Source organism: Podarcis vaucheri (assembly GCF_965113315.1).
Source record: "Podarcis vaucheri genome assembly, chromosome: 3".
NCBI classification, from domain to species: Eukaryota; Metazoa; Chordata; class Lepidosauria; order Squamata; family Lacertidae; genus Podarcis; species Podarcis vaucheri.
Genome location: NC_138761.1, coordinates 66491684 through 66515710, shown reverse-complemented (window position 1 = coordinate 66515710; position 24027 = coordinate 66491684). Strand labels below are relative to the sequence as shown.

Below are 24027 nucleotides of genomic sequence, written 5' to 3'. Positions count from 1 at the left end.
GTTAATAATAGTGCAATTTATCAAGAAAAACTAATCCTATACACATATGGAGTACCTCACATTGAACTCAGTGGGGCTTGCTGCTGAGTAGAGGTGTACAGGTTTGCACTGTTAATGAAGTATTTTATTTGGGCAAACGCTTTACAAGTATGATCTTTCTCAGGGTTCTCATACTTTTTTAAAAAAACAAAACCCTGCATTCTTTACCAAAAAAACCCCCCAACATAATGGAAGTATCTTATTTCCAGCAGTATTTGATGGCAACAACATTTAGACTTATTTCAGAAGATAAAGGCATTCTTTGTAAGCACAATTCTTATCTATAATTATAACTGAGTTTCCCTTCAAAATTAGAACCCATAAGTACATTCCAGTCAAGTAGACACAGTACTCCTTGTTTATCAGTACCTTCCAGACTAAAAACACATTATTTGTGCCAGTTTTCAAGTGTTTTATTGTGTATTTAAATTTAAAAATCTGGGGAAAGAAACCTTTCCCAAGCTTCTTATAGTCACCACAATTAAGTAATTCAAATGCTGATCTTCTAAAAGAGTTCTTAATTCTAAGATGGTAAAATAATTATTGTGTTACTAAGTATAATCTCACCAGTAATTTATAGGACACTAAAACTGGCAATTACCAGGCATAGCTGATAATCAGAACTAGCATAATGGGGCAGGGGGAAGAGTGGGGATACTGTTCCCTTCCCTTCCCCAGACCTAAGCGAGTGGAGAAAATGAAGCAAAAACAGATAAGCAAAGGCATTATAATATTTATTCAGGGTGACATGTTACCCAAAGGTAAATTCACATCTAGCAGTTTCGCTATAGCCATAATGATATAAATCAGTCTTTAGTAATACCAAGCCTAAGTGGGCACATAGCATGAATGCCTTGGCAAAGTCTACACCTCTTTTGTCCCCAAGCACCACGATTTCCAATCCAAACACTTAGGTTCCAGTTCTTTCCCCAGCTCGGCTGCAATATATTCAGCCAACATTTAGGTTATTTGCATGCACAGAAATGGTGGGTAGGAAATTCTCTGCATACAAAATGGATGTCTTCCATTCTCTGCAAGGTTTAATAAGGTCTAGGAATGTTGACAGAGTTGCAGTCAGAACCTAGTCATATTGCCTTGGATTATATGGGAAAGGAAGTTAGCTTAAGGAAGTGCAGAGAGGAAATGCTACCCATCCTCTCCTCCCTCCTTCAAGCCCCCATCTCACATTGCAGCAGAAAGGGGCAGACAGGGATTTTTTTTTCAAATTACCTTAAGATCTAAGCTATTATTGACAGGCAAGTCTCACTGAAATCTATGGGACTTTTTAAGCATTGGCGCATTAGACTCCTTAATGGAAATATGGCACTCATATTCTTCAAGAATCAAAATGGTTGGAAAGAAGCCATATAAGGAATGCTCAATTTTTGCACACCTTCCTATTTTCCTCTTTCAGGAGTAGCTGGAAAGAGCAGGCAAAGCTCATATTCATATCCTTTTGCTATTCCATCCACAGAATCTGAATACAGTGGTACCTCGGGTTAAGTACTTAATTCGTTCCGGAGGTCCGTACTTAACCTGAAACTGTTCTTAACCTGAAGCACCACTTTAGCTAATGGGGCATCCCGCTGCTGCCGCGCCACCGGAGCATGATTTCTGTTTTCATTCTGAAGCAAAGTTCTTAACCTGAAGCACTATTTCTGGGTTAGCGGAGTCTGTAACCTGACGCGTACGTAACCTGAAGCGTATGTAACCCGAGGTACCACTATACTTACTTTTGTTTGCACTCCTTGGACCTTCTCACACCTGGTTTCAGAAGATTTTCTGGTCTGCCCTCGCCTGTGTCCAAACTTGCATTTATTTCTCACTACCTGTTCATCATCATCTATCGGTCTCCGCACATACTTGAAACGGTCTTTAAGGGCTCGTTTCCATAGAAACTGCATATTTAAAAAAGTTGTTAGTGTCTTCCAGGAGCCTTATCTATTCTTTCAGCGCAAGTTATCTACTTGCAACTACTGTATACTTTGCAGAAGCTAATTGCATCCCATCCCTATTGAGGAAACAGAGTAACTAGCTTTGAAAGGCAGAAGGCAATAGCTTTGCTTAAAAGTAGTTTGACAAATGATAACATTGTAAATGTAAGACAATGGCTGTCTGCTTTTAACAGTGTAGCAAGCAGCATAGTTGGTAAGCCAAAACGCAGGGGTGTTGTTTTCACACATCCACGTAATCGCTTGAAATTTCAGTCACTGAGAAACAAACAGGCGTGTGTGAACTTACTGTACATTAAAATTCTGTTTAAGAACACTGTTCTACGTGTTCTGGCTGAGCAACAGAATATTAATCGAAAATCAGAGTGTAAACCAACTTATTGATAACCCACCGTTTCTCATATAGCTCTCAGCATCTTAGTGTCATGGGATAATGATATAAGAATAGCGCCTGCTGTTTCAGGCTACGGGTCCATCTAATTCAACCACCACACAGTGGCCAACCAGACTTTTATGTTTGTTTGTTTGTTTCTTATTTCATAACATTTATATACTGCTTGATTGTAAAGAAAGCAACACAAAACCTGAAAGTGGTTTACAAAAAGATGCCGATGAGAATCCTACAAATGAGATATGTTGGCAACAGTGTTCCCCTCCCTCTTGTGAACCGGTAGTCAGTAGGAAACGGTTTCTGACTGTGATGGCAGCACATAGCCATTGTGGCTTGCAGCCACTGATAGCTTTATCCTTCATAATATATGGAGGATACTATCCAGATTGACATTTCCTAGTTGCTATGAGATTATCACCTTAGCCCAGTCGACCTATGAAGTAATAAGCATCCAAAAACTGAATTCAGAGGAATGGAAATGCCTGCAAGAGTACGATAAAGGTCAAAACAGAAAGCCACAGGTGTCCACTTGCCAAGACCAACATTTCATAAGTTTGAAAATATCATGCACTCCTGTCTCAGTGTTGTTCCTTATATTTAACTCTCACAAACCCTCTTCAGTTGTTCAGTATCAGTGAAGAGACATTTCAGAACCCACCAGCTAGCTCTGGCTCCTTAACCCATCCAACTCATGTCAAGTGGCACTCTGAAAGGGGCCTGTACTTGTAAGACCACTCCCCTTCCCCAGAGGGTGGAGTTGTGGGCGGGTATCTGGGACCTCACTGGGACCTGGCAGGGGGCGGAGTGATGCCACCCGCATCATCGGGACTCTCAGCTGCATCACGCCCCCCAGCTGACCAATCTGTGTGTGGCTGCTGTGGTTTAAATTGTGGCGTGGCTGGTGGATGGCCTCCTTTTGCCTCCTCTGTCGAATCACCCAGCCCATCCACCCTCTTTTTATATGTTGCTTGACTTTGGCTTTACTATGGACTAATGTTGGTTGCCTTATTCTTGGGGCCAGGTAGGAATTTTTTCCACTTGGCAAATTGGTACAAGCCATTTGGTTTTCGCCTATCTTGTAGCAATCGTGACAACTTTGTAAGGTTAGGCGGTTAGCCATTGAGTAAGCCTGGTTCATGGGACGGGAGGTTGTTGCCTCTGCCTGCCCCTCCAAGTTAAGGGTATCCTGTTAAAGGGATCCGGGTGTGTGTGGATCGTGTCCAAAGCCTGGGCATGGGTTAGGGCCATGCTACAACCCTACCGGGGACCTTGGGGGTGCTCTTAATTGATGTATAACATAGGGCACCCCTATCAGTGGTTGACCCTTAAAAGACTTCCTGCAGGCGTGCAGGAGTCATGCTATAGTCGGTTTCACCCAATACCGCTCACATCTGTAACCAATAAAGTTGTGGCCTTATTTATCCCATTAACTCAACATATTTGTGCCTGTGTGTTTATTATCCAAGGGGAACTTTAGGCCCTGGGGCCTTGCAACACAAGGTTTCTTCTGTGGAGACAGGAACCTTGGTAAGCTTATACAAATCACACCTTTGGACCACGACCTGGGGATAGATAGTATTCTCCTAAGGAACACAACACTCATCTATGAAGTCTTTGCTAACATACTGAGGACAACACACAGCAAATCTCCAGAAAGCCCTGCATGGAGTGTAAGATCAACCTCTGTGGAATGAAGTATTGAAGGCTCCACAGGGTCCAGCAGCATCCCCTAAGCACCACTCTCTCAAATAAGACTATAACCACTGGAAAGCCCAGTCCCAATTCAGACAGCTGCTCCAGCAGGATACTAATGGTGGAGGGTATGGAAAGCTGCTGAGAGATCAAGGAGGATCCACAGCATCCCATTACCCTTGTCTGTCTCCAGGCAGAAGCCATTATACCTGGCAAACAGGGCTGTTTCCCTGACATAAGCAGGCCTAAACCCCAATAGAAATGTATATAATCAAATAAAAGCAATTGCATGTTTAATTCAAGAAAAACAACAGTACAGAATTGCATTTGTTTGGGTACTTACAAAGCCATTCCCATCCTCATCAAGAAAAGGGTATGCCTGGAGCAATTCATTGACAACATCATTATATTGCTGAGTGGTTGGATATCTGCCCACGCAATATAAAATGCATACAAATATTATTATTTAAAGTGCCCTGCTGCTTCAACTGGAAAATCTTCAGCTCCTTTTACATTAATGCCTGCCTCTATCATACAAAATAAAAAGTACACTCTTGGCAATCTCTACTCACACACTGGCCCAGTCATTCCTATCACTGCTGCCACCATATCAAGCTGCAAAACCCTGTGCCGAGGGTGCCTAACATGGAAGGAGATTTGATTTCTTTTTTAGCACCATGGAAGCACTTGTGCAGTGGATATCTGTGGTTGGGCTGCTACATCTGTGTGTGAGATGTTGCATGTCTGCATTGTGGTGGCGGGCACTCACAATCCTGAGGGCGAGATTGCACCCCTGCAAGTAAGTGAGACATTCCTGCTTCTTTACCAGCTCGGAAGACAGTTCATTGGTCCAAACAAGACCATGGACCACTGTCTGCAGGGTTTATTAAGTGACTAGGTAGCAAGAGAGTAGAAATAACTGGGCTCTGGCTACCCTCCAGGCCTCCCAACACTCATACAAGTTATGGGCAGCCACAAATATATTCATTCTGCCTTTCTACCTACGCACTCTTCAAATCAAAGTTCACAGCATGCAGAGATCAATTTATCATCCTTATGGAAATTCACCCCATGCCATATTGCTCCCATGAGGCAGAATGCTGAAGACTGCCTTACTTACAGTGATCCTTCAAGATACTTTGTCATGTCAGCTTGCAAGAATTCAATTATCCTTATTCTCACACTGTGGTCAGGGCATTTTCTTTCTGCTAATATGCATTTGACATCATAAGGGAACTCAGGCAGAATATATGAATTTGTCCATTGCAATGCTTTGCATCTTGCTAAAACGTGCCTCATGTTTTTCCTGACAAAGGAAGCAAAAATGACCATTCATTAGCACTTTAAATTCTCACATACTTCATTGTGCTAGCTCCTTCAATTGATTTATTATCAGTGAAAGACAAGCCATCCTCTTGTTATAATATATTTACTATGCTTTACACTCCAGGAACATGGGCTACCCCTAGTGTTATTTCCACATAATCTATTATATTTTTTAATGCATTACAAATTATGATATGATCCAAATTATATTTTTCTTTACATTATTTTTTAGAAAACGTGCTCTAGTTTATTTTGCTTTAGAACCCCCAGTCCATCCTTATCTCTCCCTGTCTCTCCTCCCCTCCCCACAGTAGTTATCTGCATCCAAATAATTTGTTCCTCCGAGAATCATACCATCTTTGTGTAAGACTTAAAAAAACTAATGCAAGCATATTATATTGTAATCCTTTGTTATTGTCAATATATCTTCGTAGTTTAGGAGGTTCTATATGAAGATAGCTATATCTTTGGAATTAGAAGGATAACCAAAAACTCACTTTTGTTTGAGAACTCTTTGATCAATGGATCCATCATCACGGCTTTCATTAGGAGAGAAACAATTTGCCTGTTCAACAGTTAGCTGAATGCCATGGGTTCTATAAGGAAGGAAACATGTTGCCCAGTTGATTATGACCCACAACAGATAGCAATTCCCTTCTTGATCCAAGTATAAGGGTCTACTTTTTAAATCCCTTAAATCTCCTTTTAACTCTTCTCTTTATATTCCTGCCTGAATGAGGGCTATGTGGAATTTGGAAGGATGGACGGCCAGGCTGCATTCAGCCAGTCCCCCAAACAATTTTGTCTGGCCCCTGTGACTCTACCATATTTTAATCACAGTCTGGTACAAAGCCTGCCTACTAATTCACTTGCAAGAAAAATAAACAAATATGATCAAGTTGTGAAAAAGAGAGATCCACAGTGGATTTTATATATTGTTTATTGCTGTGTACACACAATCTTTTTAAATAACCTCCCTCCCCCTCAAATAATTATGGACACTGTAGTTTGCTGAAGGTTGCTGGGAATCGTAACTTTGTGAGGGGCAAACTACAGTGCGCAGAATTATTTGAGGGGGAAAATGTGCTTTAAAGGTGTAGTGTGTATTCAGCCCATATGTCAGTTGGAAAAATATATATCTGGCCCTTGGAGAACCTACAGACATATAAGTTGGTCATCTCAACTTATGTCAACTGCTTCATGGATGCTACTCTGCTTTAGTGAATGTAGTTCAAGAGAACTGGGAGACTTGTCCCTTTCTTCCTTTGAGAACAAAATGGTGAATATAATTTTCTTTAAAAGTTAAGCTATTATAGCCTTGTGGTTCTCCACCTTTAGCAAATATATTGTTGTAGCTTTCTGATCTGATTTTGGTGACTAGGGTTATCATTTTGGGTGCTCCTGAGCTCATATCTGATCCTGAATCTCCTTTCAAGCACCCCCTTTATATTCTCTAAAGCATGAAATACCTGGGGGTCAATCTGTCTTCTAAGAATTTGAATCTATTTAAAGATAATTATGAAAAATGTTGGTCAGAAGTTAAAAAAGATTTAGAAATTTGGTCAAGATTGAAACTATCCTTGTTAGGCCGAATTGCAGCTATAAAAATGAACGTTTTGCCAAAAATGTTGTTTTTGTTCCAGGCCTTGCAGATTGTGGACAGAGTGGACTGTTTCGGAAAGTGGCAGAAGGACATTTCTAAATTTGTCTGGCAGGGCAAAAAGCCCCGAATAAAGTTTAAAATACTAACTGATGCAAAGGAGAGAGGGGGGTTTGCCCTGCCGGACTTAAGGTTATACTATGAAGCTGCGGCCTTCTGCTGGATGAAAGATTGGATCTTATTGGAAAACACTGATGTCCTAGATCTGGAAGGCTTTAACAATTCGTTAGGTTGGCATGCGTATTTGTGGTATGACAAGGGGAAAACATGGAATGTTCAAAAACCATATTGTCAGAAAAGCAATATATATAGTTTGGAAAAAATACAAAGACTTATTGGAAAGTAAAACCCCGAGGTGGATTTCACCAATAGAGGCCAAAGCTCGGAAAACATCCAATATGGAGGCAAATTGGCCGAAATATTGGGAAATAATAGAAAACATTGGAGGTAATTGGAGGTTGCAGAGCTATGAAAAATTAAAGGACAAGGTGCAAAATTGGCTACACTATGCCCAAATTAATGAAGTTTTTAAGCTAGATAAAAAAATAGGATTCCAGGTGGAAAAATCGAAACTTGAGACAGAGTTGTTAGAACCAAAGACCAAGGCATTATCGAGAATGTATAACTTGCTGCTTAAATGGAATACTCAAGATGAGACAGTTAAATCAGCCATGATAAAATGGGCTCAAGACATTGGTTACAACATTATGTCTGAGGACTGGGAAAGGTTATGGACCACCGGTATGAAATTTACGGCATGTAATGCCTTGAAAGAAAATATTATGAAAATGGTATACAGGTGGTACATGACCCCAGTCAAGCTCGCTAAGATATACCATCTGTCTGACAATAAATGTTGGAAATGCAAGGAGGCTGAAGGGACATTCTTTCACCTCTGGTGGACTTGTCCAAGATTGAAGGCCTTCTGGGAAATGATCTATAACGAGTTAAAAAAGGTGTTTAAGTACACCTTTCCCAAGAAACCAGAGGCCTTCCTTCTGGGCATTGTCGGCCAGAAGGTGTTAAAAAAGGATAGAACTTTTTTTATGTATGCTACAACTGCAGCAAGAATTCTGATCGCCAAGCATTGGAAGACCCAAGATTTGCCCACACTGGAGGAGTGGCAGACGCAATTGATGAACTATATGGAACTGGCCGAGATGACTGCAAGAATCCGAGACCAGGGAGAAGAGGCAATGGAGGAGGACTGGAAAAAATTTAAAGACTATTTGCAAAAGTACTATAAGTTGTATGAAACATAAGACGCCGTATGATTTGGAACGTTAGCCCCAGCAATGAAATTTAATTATCTATGAAATTGCTAACACTTGTGAAAGAATCAAAGTTTAAATGGGTAAAAATGATACTATGTTATATTTTTAGAGTAAATGGAGAATAAGAGATTTAAACTTAAATTGCAATTGAAAATATAAAGAAACACACGAAATAAGGGTATAATTTGCTGATGACTTTATTATCAAGAATGCATTATGCGGGAGATGTGGGGAAGTCCAATGGAAATTTGAAATAAGGTGTTGAAATGGATGTGATTTTCTGTTCTTTTTTCTTTTTTTTTCTTCTATTCTGCTTTTTCTTTTGTTCTTTCTGTAATTTGGAAAAAATGTAATAAAAATTATTATTAAAAAAAAAAATATATTCTCTAAAGCATGGGTGACATTGGAAGGAGCACTGGTAGACCATGAGGTTCTGGGGTCATGCCTCCATAGAAGCTAAAAATACTGGGCAATGGTCAGAAGAGGTGACTCATTTGGATTCTCCCACCATGAGGGGGGAGGGGCAAGGTGTTTGTGTGTTAAAAATAATAATAAAGGTTTTAGCTTGGGCCAGAGTCCAAAAGGCACAGAAATACTGAGATTTTGGACTCCATAAACTAGCACCATTTTAGAGGGGTGGTTATCTCTCTGAAGATCTGGTGTGGGGGCTGTCATTTGGAGTGTTTAAGCTGTGCCACCACCTCTGTTTAACCTGTTTATTTGTAAATAAAATGCAACTATGACAAAATGCCAATAATCCTCGGTTTACCTTGTTGGAAAGAAAATAAAGCTTGGTTACACACTGTGCCCCTGGCAGTTCTCACTGCCAGAGCAAAATGGGGAAGTGTAACAGTATTATTCCTGATCTATAGATAAAAGTTGAACTATAGATTAAGGATGAACCTTTACAAGTGGAAAGATTTGCTCGTTCTGCCTCTGGGTGCAATTTTCAAGCAGGCTTGAAAGCCCAAGCATCTTTCTTTTTAGAAATGAGGCACAAAACTAGTTCGAGCTGAATATTACAACAGTGCCTTAGAAAAACAGGACAGACTGTTATTCTTCCATATTCAGGGGTAACAAGCAATAAACATTCGTTGCCATATTCTGCTGAGCTTCCAAATTCACATTACTGTAGTAGCAAAAGTCAGTGACTGTAAAAATTAATGAGCATTAGCATTAAAACAGAGAACCACTCTGACTGGAATATAAGTGGGATGCTTTTGTTTCTTCCTTTATTTTTCTTTGCAGAGCCTTACCCACTGAATTCTCCTGGTGACTCAGAGAAGGGCTCTTTGCAGGCAAAAACTGGTCCTTCTGTCTGCTGCTTGCATTTTTTAATCAGATCCATTAACACTGCCTGGTGCCCGATTTTCTTGACCAGCTGCTGGACCATCCTGTCGTTAAGAGCCAACAGAGCAGCGCCACCCACTTCTTCCTCTAAAAGAAGAACCAAAGAATCATTACACATGGATTGCCTCTGGCTGCAAGCAGGCAGCTGTTTCAAAGGCAATTGGTCATACCAAAAGAATAACAGCAGTGGCGTAGCGTGGGTTCTCAGCACCCGGGGCAAGGCAAGTAATTTGCGCCCCCTAACCCATGGATTTTAGCACTCGAGTCTCTTCCGCGCCCCCCCCCCGATGTTGCGCCAGGTGCACCCCCCACGCTAAGCCACTGCTCCCACCACAAGTCTTCAGGACAGCCATCCGAAGGCTGGCGCGGGGAGAAGGTCTCTCCGCCCCACCGCCAGGCTTCGGAGCAGCCTGCGCTTCCCCGCTGTCCCGGAGATTTCCCTATGGACTTTCGTCTTGCGAAGGACCGGCCAAACGCGCCCCCCCCAATGTTGCGCCCGGTGCGGCCGGCACCCCTGGCACCCCCCACGCTACGCCACTGAATAACAGTCTTTCTTTTTTTGCACATTGGAAGGAAAAGTTCTATATAAACTGTAACAAGCAATCAATCTATATTGCACACTATCCATTTTCAATTGAGTTCGAGTACAGATGTTCTTAGGCACAATATTAGCTTTGTGGGTTTAGCTTTGTGCTGGGTGCTGAATTGCTACAGAGGGAGGCACTGAGGCAGGAGTCCGGCTGAAGTCTTCTATCCTAAGAACTTTTCTCCCTACCTTCAGCCCCAGCCAATAGGTTGTGGTTGCCTAATGGGGGTTAAAAGGTACTCTCCACATCCACTGTGCTGTTTTGATTGCTTCAAAATGTTCTGAGGATAAGCATGTTTATTTTAGTGCTGAGACCTGGTGCATATTTAGTTCTGTGCTTATCTCATAATCCTGATCTGGAAATTAATGAAAGCTTTTCCCTGGTTAAAAACTTACAAACTGCATTGCTATATTATTATGTAACTAGGAAGCAAACACTATCAAAACAATTAATTTCACATAGAAACATGCTACCAGAATGCACATAAAGCTTTTAAGGATTTAGTATCCAACAATTTATTCTGCATTTCTCCCCCACTCCCTGCAACAAATACTTAGAAACATCAATGGAAACCTCATTTGATTTAATAAATCTCTGTAAATTACACAGATATTTGACACATACAGTGATACACAGAGGACAGTCTTACCACGAAATTTAGGAACCAGGTCTCCTAAGTTTTTCAGTAGCAACCAGTTGCAAACTTGATCAACTGACCAACTTTCCATCTCCATTTGTTGTGATGGGAAATTCCACTACTGTACAGAGTTTGGAAAAACAAGAACAAGAAGATGATTCTATTTTAAATCTTTGAGTCAATGTTCAGTTCTCCCCTACCCCCAAAACCTGCTATTTTGCAAAATAGGTACACATAGTTCCAGGCTGATAATAATTTGTTTCCATATTTTGCACACTATATATTCATGCCTGGTGTAAGGAGGCAGTTTTATGATTCCTGTTACACCTGGTCTTAGAATCCCAATCTTGCTTTCCTCTGTTCCGAACAAGCAGCTTCATTCTTTATAATACTGAACACACCCTGAGCCCACACCATTAACACCCAAGTTTCCACACAGATACGAGAAAGGTGTGAAATTCACCACCACTATGCTCATCAGGAAATGGCTGACATTTTTTTACAGAAAGCTGGGATGGGGGAGAAAACTACATATTAGCCTCTCGCATACACATTTAGAGCAAATTGAATGCATTAACCCACACTGCTCCATTGAGAAACTAGTCAAGTGAACACGTACACCAATGGGAGCAATATGAACAAAGGTAGAAAATGCACAGAATCGCAAGCCAGTTTTGTGAAGTCACCTTCACTAACACCTTATAATTCAAGCTATTTCTAGGAAACGCAAGAAACTGATGTGTTTGCAGGTAGATTTTCAAAGGGTCTGGTCCGACTGAGCAGTAGAAGAAGAAGAAGAAGAGGGGGAGGAAGAGGAGTAGTAGTTTGTATTTGATATCCCGCTTTATCACTACCCGAAGGAGTCTCAAAGCGGCTAACATTCTCTTTTCCCTTTCTCTCCCACAACAAACACTCTGTGAGGTGACTGGGGCTGAGAAACTTCAGAGAAGTGTGACTGGCCCAAGGTCACCCAGCAGCTGCATGCGGAGGAGCGGAGACGAGAACCCGGTTCCCCAGATTATGAGACTACCGCTCGTAACCACTACACCACACTGGCTCTATCATGACATTCTCTGTCCTTGAGGCATAGGAGCCAAGGTCCCTTTGCCCGCCAATAAAATACTTGAGGAGGCTGCCCCCCCAAATATTGATGGGCCTTGCCATTCAAATGGTGTGTGTGTGTGTGTGCGCGCGCGCTGTGTCTTGTGATTGATGATGTGGAGCAGGGCTTACCTGCCCCCCTAAATATTTTATTCAAGTTGGCACCCCTGCCTTGAGGTCGCACAGGGATCCACATTTCAGTGCTTTTGTGGAGAGGGTGAACTAACCTGGCCCTAAGGGGTTCTCTTCCTTCTTCCCTTCCAGTTTCCTGAGGTCTCTCTGAATGGAAATGCCCACTTCCTTTCATGAGACAGGTTTTTGAAAGTTCTGTGTTTAGCACAGATTTAAAATCCTTGAATCAAGCAGTAGCAATTCCATGATTCAGACTTATCTGTCAAATACAATTAACCCAGAACCATGGATTCAGAAGAGGATTGTGGAATTCATCTAAGCCAATCCCTGTTCCATCTTTTCTGTGGCAGCCCATTAGATATTTGAAGGCAGCATTCGTGTCTCCCATTGATTTTCTCTTTGCTGGGCTAGCCATATGCTTTCAGCCATTTCGTATGATTTTCAAACCCATCACCATAAGAAAAGGGCCATGGCTCAGTGGTATAGCAGAAGGTCCCAGGTTCAATCCCTGGTTAGGAAAGACTCCTGTGTGAAAGATGGAGAGCCACTGCCAGCTGGAGAACATCAGGCACAGGGTCAAAATCCCCTCCAGGCTTATTTTTCTGGCTCTCAGGACTATCCCAGGCTATGTAAAACACCTGGATTTTGCATGGCTAGAAGGTAGACCACAGTACAAAGGTAAGAGTCACATCCATTGCCACACCCATGTTTGCCTCTAGTGCTGGAAATTTGTTCATGAGGAATTGCAGCTCTTGGGCTAAAAAAGATCCCCTATTCCTGGAGTAGACAATACTGAGCTCTAACTTAGTACAATATGGTACTAAGGAGCTTTCTAAGTTCCTGGTTGTTCTCCTCTAAGCACTCCAGCAAGGCAACAAAATGGAGAAGAAAAATGGAGAGGCGGTGATGGGTTTCCCCGCTGCTTTTCCTCTCCTCCCTCCACCACTGTTTTCCTTCTCCATTTCAGCCCCCTTGCTTTTACCACAGCATTTTGGCTTCCCATTCCCTGACCTCTGCCTGTCCCTTCCTTTTTGCACCTCTCTCAAACCACAACCCCACAGAGCCCTGTTCAAGTACCAGGCTGCATACGCAGCTGCCTCCTAATGGGCAGAATCCCGGCTTTGCAAGAGAGTAGCTTCAGTCTCCAGCTAAGTAGGCCTTGGTGCAGAGGTGAGAGAGGTTGGTCTAATATGGAATGGAAAGAGGGGGCATTTGGGATGGGGGGGCAGGACAGGGAGGTGAGATTAGTATTCTTCCACCACGACTATCTCTCCTCTCCATCCAAAGACACGTTACAGTCAGTCAAAAACACACAAGGATGGTGCAAAGCAGAACTGGAGATGGGGTGGCCTGAGCCCTGAAGAACTGCATTTTGTCCCTGAGCTTGATATTCCCTTTCCATGCTCTAACCCAGCACCTTTAACAAACTACAATTCCCAAGTTTCTCAAGGGGCACACCATTTTCTGCTTCAAAGTGTCTTAAGCTGCCCTGAATCCACCTTTACAATCATCATGGGTTTAATTTTAACTAATATCTATTCATAGCAATATGCTGTTATAATAATACTACAGTGGTACCTCTGGTTACGTACTTAATTCATTCCAGAGGTCTGTTCTTAACCTGAAACTGTTCTTAACTTGAAGCACCACTTTAGCTAATGGGGCCTCCTGCTGCCGCCACTGCACGATTTCTGTTCTCATCCTGAAGCAAAGTTCTTAACCCGAGGTACTATTTCTGGGTTAGCGGAGTCTGTAACCTGACGCGTATGTAACCCGAGGTACCACTGTATTCATTAATGAATTCCAAGGCTTACATTTTCTTTTCTTTCTTAAACTCCTCTTCCACCAACCCAAAACTCTGCTTATTTTAAACCAGGAAGTGGATGCTTCCAATCTTCACATCACAGGGATGCTAAAGCTCACAAGTTTGAGGCCCACCCCAGGATCACTCTTGTAGTGCAACATTATGGTTAACATTACATCCAAACCTTCTCAGTGTGGCTATAGGTGAGCTTGGTGCATCAAAATAAAACAGAGTGTAGGCATCCTCTTGTGAAGAGGGTACGGCAGCCTTTTCTAATCTGATTACTTCTTATATCCTTTAAAAAGAAGAATAAATAATGCAACACAAAGTTGCAAAAGCATTTTGCATTCTGAATAGAAAGCATAACTGAGCTGGTTCCTATCCCCAAATTCTTATCTAGTATAAAGCTTATTTTCTCTGCATTTCAAGAATTATAGCAGTTGGCTTCATTTAGTAGCCATGGAGCTACCCCCCCCCAATCTAAGGAGCAATAACAGGGTGTGAAAAATCATTATTTGCTGAGAACTCTGGTGTAAATTAAAAAGATCACACCTTCCTGTCACACTTCTTGTTTCCTTGAGAAGGCTAGGATGAGATGAGCAAAATCCTCAACGATGAAATGGAATTCAGCACAGAATACATTTTACTGGACAGATAATTCATATTCCAAGTTAAAAAGAATTCCAAGTTAAAAGCTAGACAGAAAGAGAACAATGCTGTAAGTTTGCCATTGTAAAAGGAGAGCTTTAGTCACCAGGTTATATCAAGAGAAGTGGACGAAGCACACTAAATACAACTGCAGAAATAAGTCTATGTACTATTTGAATGATGTCTACTACACCACCACTAGAATGGGGTGGCATCTTGACCATGCCATGCTATCTGCCCACTCAGAAGCATAAATGCACCACCATTCGCCCCATATGCAGCTAGGGGATTGGGCCACAGAGGAATAAACTAAGGCCCAGTACTATGTGTGTCCCACACTGCCAGAAGGAAATGCTAGCTTAGCTATGGTTCACATTTATTGGGAGGGGGTCTGTCTTCTTTTCACTAGGCTAGATGGTATTTCGTATAACACTGTCCCAATGGAAGTTTTCCATCCAAGTAACAAAATAACAGCTGGGAAGTGGGGGTGATTTTCACTGGGAGCAGCAGCAGCAGCAATACCTGTGCCAAATTCTCTGTGCTCTGGGTACAAGCTACCCTCTCAAATGAAAAACTTTTACATTGATTTCAATGTAATGGTTAATATATTTGTATATTTTATTGCTGCACCCCGCCCTGGGACCCTCCCCCCTCAGATCTGTAGGGGTGGGGGCATTGGTAGGACCCCAAGAGCAGCACATGGGGAAGGACAGGAGACGTTGTTCCATTGGGCAAGAGGAAATGCTTCTGTTGGCAGAACATTTGTTTAACTGTGGTGTTGAATTCCTTCCCTAACAAATAACTAAATGAACAATGGGTAGCATTCAACTCAGTTTTACTCAAATTAGATTCATTAATGAATAGGTAAAAGGTAAAGTTAAAGGACCCCTGGACAGTTAAGTCCAGTCAAAGACGACTATGGAGTGTGATGCTCATCTTGCTTTTCAGGCCAAGGGAGCCAGCATTTGTCCACAGACAGCTTTCCGGGTCATGTGGCCAGCATGACTAAACTGCTTCTGTCGCAGTGGGACACTGTGACAGAAGCCAGAGGGCACAGAAATAGTGCTTACCTTCCTGCCACAGCAGTACCTATTAATCCTCTTGCACTGGTATGTTTTCAAACTGCTAGGTTGGCAGAAGCTGGAACAGAGCGATGGGAGCTCACCACCTTTGAGTAGATTCGAACTCCCAACCTTCTGATCGGCAAGCCCCAGAGGCTCAGTAGTTTAGACGACAGCAGCTAAATTAACCCAATTAATTTCATTGGGTCTGCTCTGAGTAAAGCTTAGTTGAATACCACCCAGTGACTTTTATTATTTCCATGGAGTAATTGTTCAAAAGGCTTAATTTTGGCTTGACAGATAATACCTCCAGTCTTTACTGGGATTTATAAGTTCTTGGCTTCTTTTTTCAATATTACATTCACACTTTCCTTTCCTTTTAGTTATCAAATAAATAATTTCTTTTCCTTTTTATTTATTAAATTTAGATGTACACCATACCCTAGTATATGCACCTGCCCTGTGGAATGCCCTCCCATCAATCAAACACCCTCCCATGTCAAGGAAATAAACAACTACTGTATCTGACTTTTAGAAGGCAGCCCTGTTTAGGGAAGATTTTAATGTATGATGTTTTGTCACATTATTATTATTATTATTATTATTATTATTATTATTATTATTATTATTATTTTCCTGTTGGGAAACCCAGTCAGATGGGCAGGGTATAAATAATAAATTATTATTTTTACTGTCTCATTCAGTTTCTGCTGTCTCATTCTGTTGGTAGACGCAGATCCAGTCATAATCTGCATCACTGAATAGAGCAATTTAACAATTGTTAAAATTGAGGCTTTAATCTCAAGTGGCTTTTATTCAAATTTATTTAAGAAAGGGATAAAGGTTGGAATCTATATATGAAAAATTCAACTTGGAACCTAGGTTGGGCATTTAGTATATTATTCTGCCAGAGCATTAATCTGCAACCACTAACGAAGTACTACACATTGAATGTGAATAATAGAACCTGGATTACTTCAAATAAGTGTTTCTGCTCTGGGTGTAAATTTATTTAAATTTATTTAAAGTTGTGATTTTTCACATTAGCAGCTCCTTTTAAAAGAGTTCAAGGGAAGTTAACACTCGGTGCTGATTTCCTTCAGTGTGTTTTTGCTGTACAAATAAGATGATGTAGAAAGATAAGACAGCATAAAAGCCAGGCCAAAAAATAAAAACGTGAAGAGATTTCTTTTCTTCTTATGGATCAGCTGAATGATTCAAAGGTGTTTGTGATTTCAGGGAGACGTTATTAGGAGCCAGAATCATTTTTCTAGCAGGGAGAGCAGTCCAGACCAAAACCTGTCATCCTCCTATCCAGAGTTAATAAAGGTAAAGGTACCCCTGCCCGTACGGGCCAGTTGTGTCCGACTCTAGGGTTGCGCGCTCGTCTCACTCAAGAGGCCGGGAGCTGGCGCCGTCCGAAGACACTTCCGGGTCACGTGGCCAGCGTGACGAAGCTGCTCTGGTGAGCTGGCACCAGCGCTGCACACGGAAACGCCGTTTGCCTTCCCACTATAACGCGGTACCTATTTATCTACTTGCACTTAGGGGTGCTTTCGAATTGCTAGGTGGGCAGGAGCTGGGACCGAATGATGGGAGCTCACCCCGCCGCAGGGATTCGAACCGCCGACCTTACGATCAGCAAGTCCTAGGCACTCAGGTTTTACCCACAGCGCCACCCGCGTCCCTCCAGAGTTAATATTTAACATAATTTCATACTCATAATGGGCTTTCTATTCTGTTGTGCCCTGAGTGTTGGTAACACATTTATTTTTCATGAGCTATAAGGGTTTATTTCCTTATACAGTACTCAGCTAAAGAGGCAAAACCTTTCCAGAAATATAATTACACATTTCTTTAAAGCAGCCTCTTCCAAATTGTTCAGATGCAGTAAAGCTAGAAAACCCAACATTCTGGAAACATTAGCAGGATTGCAATAACACTTGTAATGTAGCAAATACTATGGAGACAATGATGTTACTGTATATAAAATATAGATTATTGGAAAAGTTGCAGTAGAAAAGGTTTATAATAGGGCCCATGGAGGGGAGCTGGGAAGTCCAGAGATTCGGAGGAATCTGTAAATGTGAATGGTTGTATTGTTATATACTTGTAAAATGAAATAAAAAATATTTCAAGAAGAAGAAGAAAGAATACCCAACGTTCTAGGGTTCGGTAACAAGTTCAACAGTCTTGCACTCTTTTAAAATTGGGTCTCCAGGTCTCCTTGTGCAAGCAGCTATCTTTTTACTATGCCAGATCTTCCCAACTCAACTCAAGAGTAGCTGTGCCATGCTAATCCTAGCTCCCAAATCAGGAGAGGATGGGTGTGATGCTAGCAGCCCCTTATATAACATTATAAGTTTGCTTAAGAAGCCTTGGATTTCCTGTATGTGGCGAGGCCACTGGGCTTGCTGGAAAGTGAGAGGCCTTGCTTAGGGTCCGCCTCCAGGAGCACAAATCTCTGTGACATTGTAGCTGAAAGTGGTCCCTTAAGATGCCGTAACTTGAGATAAGATCAACATTTATGAGGTAGGGTTGGAAACTCAGGCCAAGCGATCCCACTCTGTTATCACCAATTGCTTTAATTATACCATTAATCTTGGTCAGTTGCAGGACAGAGAAAGGAAACCGATTATAGTAAGCTACTGAGGGCTTTGAATAAAGGCTCTTGGGTATTTTATAGACCAGAATAAATTACCAGCCTTCAGTCAATAAAATAATAGGTCAGCATTATCAACTGTGGCCTTTTAACGCAATGATGATCTCCTGAAAAGCTAGGCTGATTCTTTTCATTATGACACGAAAACACCCAGATTCATTCCCTAGTAGTCAATATCTCCCCCATGGTGGACCTGTAACCACTACTTTTAGCTATGCACCACCACCCAGCTCTGATTAAAGTCAAGCCTAATGCTGACATTTCTTTCTCTTCTGTTTTACAGAAAAACACAGTGTTAGTTTGTTTAATTCTCACTAAGAAATGATTAATGATTTTAACAGTAAAAATAATAAGGAATCAATATTATATAATAACTATAAAATTAAATTATTAAATTAAATAATGCTTCCCAGTGCTATTTTGCTAGGAAAAGAGGTGCTGGAACTCACCATGAATGCTTCCCTTGATCTCTTATACAGTGGTACCTCAGGTTAAGTACTTAATTCGTTCCGGAGGTCCGTACTAAACCTGAAGCTGTTCTTAACCTGAAGCACCACTTTAGCTAATGGGAGCTCCTGCTGATGCTGCACCGCCAGAGCACAATTTCTGTTCTCATCCTGAAGCAAAGTTCTTAACCCGAGGTAATATTTCTGGGTTAGCGGAGTCTGTAACCTGAAGCGTATGTAACCTGAAGGGTATGTAACCCGAGGTACCACTGTAATGACAACAGCATCCACCTGAGAGGTGCCAGAACTGAGTTCCAGCAAGTTCTGGCTGAAAAAGAAGCCCTGATGCTTACAATATATATATATATTCAATATAGATATTCAAATTAAAAAGGTAAAAAATGGCACTGAAAGCATGACTTAATTAAAAATATAGATTAAAGCAGAGCAGCAGAGAAAATTCAATGCTAGGAAGCCCAAGTCCTACTTCCTTCCTGGACAGTCAAGATTTTAGATAATGATGGTGGCCAATTGTGTGTGTAAGAGAGAGCACACACACATTTGTTGGTTTTATTGTATTAATTTTTGTAATTCACCTGGGGATTTCTAAATGACAGGCAATATGCAAACATGTAAATAAAATAAATGAATAATAAGTGAGGCTTAGCTGGATCAAAGAAGGAGAAGCTCCTTGAAAACAAGCCTTTGTATGTCCTAATTTTGACTTTCCCCCCTCAGGTTGTAGACAGTGGTAATTTATGGTTTGCTTTGTAGCATTTACCCTAAGTAAAGTACAACTATGATGTGATATACACTTTTAATAAGATACTTGCTTGTTGTTTATTTATTGATTCCCTTCTGAACTACTGTTTCCAAGCGATTTACACATAAATGTATTAAAGGTTGATGGTGCTAAAGCTACAAGAATTTTTTTTAGGAAAAGAGTGAAGTATGCCTTATTTATTAGTTGTAGAAGACAGTACACTTTCTTGCCTGACATTTTTTGTCTGTGTGCTATTTATTGTTTAGTAGTCAGGGAAAAGGTTCTCTTTTTTGGTTTGATTTATCCTAAGTAAACAAAGCTAAACCCAAAAGAATTGAAATGGATGAACAGCAGTCCAAATGATATCAGAAATATCATTTGGACCTCTCGTCCAGCATTCAGAGATATGTCTCTGTGTGAGAGAGAATGAAAGAGAGAGAGAGAGAGAGAGAGAGAGAGAGAGAGAGATTGCCAAATCTGGACGTGATATAAAGCTGACAGGAAAATGGGTTGCAAAAATTAGGGATTCCATTAAACATTAGCTCTCAACTCCTCAGTTTTTGCCACACTGCTTCACTTTTAAGCCTCTTTCCCACTTAACCCCCCCTGCCCCTGCAGGCTCCATCATTCTTGGAAGTCCTGCATCACCTCGGCTGTCAAATGTGTGCTAAAAGTAGCTGCTTTCTCTTTTGCCCTCACCCTGTCAGCACCCGGGTTTTGCCATACACGCTGCTTATTTTCTGCAGACACAGTACTGCCACTTCGCAACAGGCAGTGTAAGATAAATGAGGTAACTTGTTAATTTTTAATTGATTTTTCACATTGGGGAAATTTGGGTGTGAAAATCTAGAAGCAGAGCTTGATTGTTCGAAAAGATGTGGAAGAATTCTCCATTCAAAAATCCTAAATATTTGCCTTTTAAAAAGCTAACCCTCCCCCCCCCCGGGAAACAGGTTCTTTTCAAGACTCTGAGAGGCCCAGAGGTGGAATGTGTGTCATTGCCCCTAAGCAAGCATATAATTCTTTCAAAAACCATCTGTATTTGACATTATCAGTGTGTTATGTTCCTGTACCTTTAAAACGGGGTAAATTAAAAATACTATTTTGGATTCACTTCCAGTGTACAGTATAGCTCTCATTCAGTCCTTTGGTTTGTGAGATTCTCTTTTCATGTTTCATCAAAGCATTTCATAGACTAGGGGAGGCATGATCACCACAGAAGCACATCTAGTCTCTACTGTCACATCCTCTGAGCTTAAATTCAAGCAAGTCACTGCCAATAGGAACAAATAGCAGCTGCTGTGTGGTGGGGTTTCCTCCCCACCCCAGCAGACAAATTAGCTAGGTGGGAAAGGGTTAAACCTTCCTCACCGCATGCTGCAGTTCCAGTGTGGCCTTGCACAGTCACTTCTTTTCTCAAAAAATAAATTAGCCCATGCTGAATGGTTGTTTGTAACTCATGTTTCACATAACTTGTTGTGCGACTCTGATGCCCCCAATGGACATAAATGGCAACCTGTTCTAACCAGAGCAAGCTGACCCTGTTCAATGTTCACCGTCTGAGTAAGCTGCGGGAGGTAGCTTGCTTCTGATTTTAGTGGGACTGTCTTATCTTTGTAAAGAAGCGCACTTAGGAATGCATGCTGACCCCTTTTCTAATCTGTGTGCCCTATTCACGCATTTTGTGGAAGGCGTTAAGAGCTTAAACTGGGAAGGGAAGGGGGACACTCACAAGGCCTTCCCCTGTATTTTCTCTGTGCATGTTGATTCCATTTCTGGCATGCAAAGGTTTGAAGCAAGATCCTAAGCGCATCCCACTGACCACACTTGGAATCTCCTGTCAGACTGCCACATGTTGAGTGCAAAGATCTGACTCTCCCATTTGTAAAAGGATGGGAACATCAGGGCTGGGGGTAATGTGCATGGCTCTGCTTCCCTTGAATTAGTTAATTTTGAATGCCTGAAGGGTTTTTATTTTATTATATTTTATTTTTAGTGTTGTGTGCTGATGGTTGGTGGGAAGGGGAGAAGACTCACAGTTTTTTGGAAAGCTGGCAAGAAAAAATGTGTTGCCATTTAAGCTGACTGCCAATTAGAATGCAATTCCTGAAAACAAAACAATTGCTGCTTATTTAAACTTTGTGATAGACTAATTCTATCCAAAAATTGCACACTCTAAATGTGTTTGTTCTGTTCTCTGTCAGCTGTAACATTTATTTATTTCTGCAAATAATTAAACCAACAGCCTCAGTCAACACAATGTGTTACTATTACTTCTTGTTTATAGCTTAAACACTCATTTTCTTTTAGGGTTCTCATTTGTTCTGGGTTTTATGAAGTTTGACAATTTTTAATTGGTCTTTTAGCCCACCAAGATACATTTTTAACCACCCTCACCCACATAAATCCTTGGTAACAAATAAGGATTGGCTTTGTCCCTTTTGCCCACACGCAGAGTTTCTCTAATAGATTCTCTAATAGTTTCTCTAATAGATTCCACATTATGCTGGAGACAAGCTTTCCTTCCACTGACAGCCAAATTTTCCAGCTCCTGCTCCCAGTCTGGGAACATGCCATGGGCACACAGTCCAATATGTGCGGTTGGAATATGTGTGGTTGGAGGAAGGTGTGGTGAGACTGCTTGGATCACTCTTTCCATCTGTCAAAATAGAGATTCGGTTGTGCTTTATTTTTATATCTTATTTGGGGTGCACCATTAGGTATTGACCATTCAAGAGAACACACAAAAACCTCTCCTGCCCTGAAAACACATGAGATGGTGTTGAAGACTTGCCCTGGGCAGGCCTGTTATTGCGATGGTATGTGTGCCACTCACACGTCTCACTGATGTCAGGCACGGCCAGCCATGGTCAGCCTTGTGGCCATGGCACATTGCTGTGGGCATAAGGACACTTTGCAGCTGCCAAGAACTTGTGGCCAGAGGGCATGTAGTCATCTTCTTTGGAAGAGCACATTGGCACCAACAACACGGGCAGATGTAACTGTGCAGTTGTGGAAGTGAAATTTAGGTTCCTAGGCAGGAGGTTGAAAGCCAGAAACTTCAAAGTAGCTTTCTCTGAAATTCTACCTGCTCCACATGCAGGATCAGCTTGAAAAGCACAGTTGCATAATTTCAACTTGTGGATGAGACATCTATGTTAGAAGGTGGGGTTGGCTTTGTTAGGCACTGAAGAATTTTTGGTCACAAGCCAGGCCTGTACAAAAGGGATGGGATCCACTTGAACCAGAGCAGAACCAGACTGCTGGTGCTTAGAATTAAAAAAAAACCTGGCAGAGCAGTTTTAAACTGATGGGAGGGGGGCAACAGGAGCTGTGAAGCAACTGGTTCAAAACAAATCATATTCCGTCAAGCTCACAAGTGTACAATAGATGAGCCTCCCTGCTTTGGCTCATCTTCCTTTTTCTTTTTCTTTTTTTCTATTTTTCTTTTTTTCTTTTCTTTTATCTTTTCCATAGTTGCTTATGTTCTGTGTCATGTACTTTGATATTTTTTCCCCATTACTATTAAGGAATTTTCCTTTGTAATTTTGGTTGTCTATATTATATGTACCTGTTTAAAGCAAAATAAAAGTTAAAAAAAACAAAAAACCCCAAAACAAATCATATTCCAAGGATGAGGGTGCTAATGTCTGTGATTGTTTAATGAGGGAAGGGTAAAACTTCAGAACTAAGAGTGCTGGTGTCAGGGACTGGGCAGAGGAAGAATGGTGGAGACCGTCTCCCTAGCCTGACCCTTCCAGAGAGGAGGAAGGCAGTATAGATTTACAACAGTGGTTTGCGGGAGGTCATAGCTCAGAGGTAGATGAAGTGGAAAGTTGGGAAATAAAGGGAGAGGAGGAGGAGGCAGAGCCAGAGCAGCTGGCTGGCACGTTATCACTAGAAAGCATTCCAGACCCACCATCTCCCAGAGCCCGGCAAGCCTTCAAAGTAGGAGAGCAAAGGGCTTGGAGACAGAGGGCCCTAAGCAGCAACTGTAGTGCTGTTGACGATTGAGGAAGTAGGAGAAAAGGGGTGTGTGTGTGGAGATTTACTCGGAGCAACACCATTACTCCAAGAGGCTGCATTTCTAAGCCTCTCTCTGTGAATATTGAATAAACAGTGTTGGTAAGAACTTTCCTTGTCTTATCCATTCCTGGCAAACTACCATGGGGGTTGGATCCTCTGACGCCTGACAGCTGGGGTACATGAGCAATTCAGAGAGATGAAAACATTATAGGGCGAAACACATGTGCCAAAGACGTCTGGAGACAGGCATCATGTGCCAACAAAGGTAGGCCGGAATACATGGTTATGGAGACAAACCTAGATGGAGAGGGCATAACAGAAACCTGGCAGAATGGAAATAACTAGTGGGACACCAGGGGTGCCATCTTCTTAACAGGATTGAGGGAGCCTATGCTCTGTGAGGGAGCCATGCGATTTCGCGATGTCACATGTGTGATGCCATGTGACACCCTGATGCCACACAATGCCACAGGGTA

The 24027-nt window shown here is 41.7% G+C and overlaps 1 protein-coding gene across 3 annotated transcripts in view; it reads right to left on the bottom strand.

Moving 5' to 3' along the window:
- The window catches only part of SAMD3 (sterile alpha motif domain containing 3), a 46975-nt gene that overhangs the window by 6221 nt on the left and 16727 nt on the right, over window positions 1–24027 (bottom strand). For 2 of the 3 annotated variants that reach the window (XM_082216131.1, XM_082216129.1), the window contains exons 2-7: window positions 10921–11029; window positions 9591–9771; window positions 5898–5996; window positions 5195–5380; window positions 4418–4502; window positions 1773–1937 (exon numbers count right to left, since the gene is read on the bottom strand). In XM_082216131.1, the coding sequence (XP_082072257.1) occupies window positions 1773–1937; window positions 4418–4502; window positions 5195–5380; window positions 5898–5996; window positions 9591–9771; window positions 10921–11005 (801 nt within the window). In that variant the 5' untranslated portion in view covers window positions 11006–11029. Of the gene's footprint in view, window positions 1–1772; window positions 1938–4417; window positions 4503–5194; window positions 5381–5897; window positions 5997–9590; window positions 9772–10920; window positions 11030–11235; window positions 11304–24027 lie in introns of those variants that run through there. The other variant, XM_082216130.1, reaches the window with a different exon arrangement.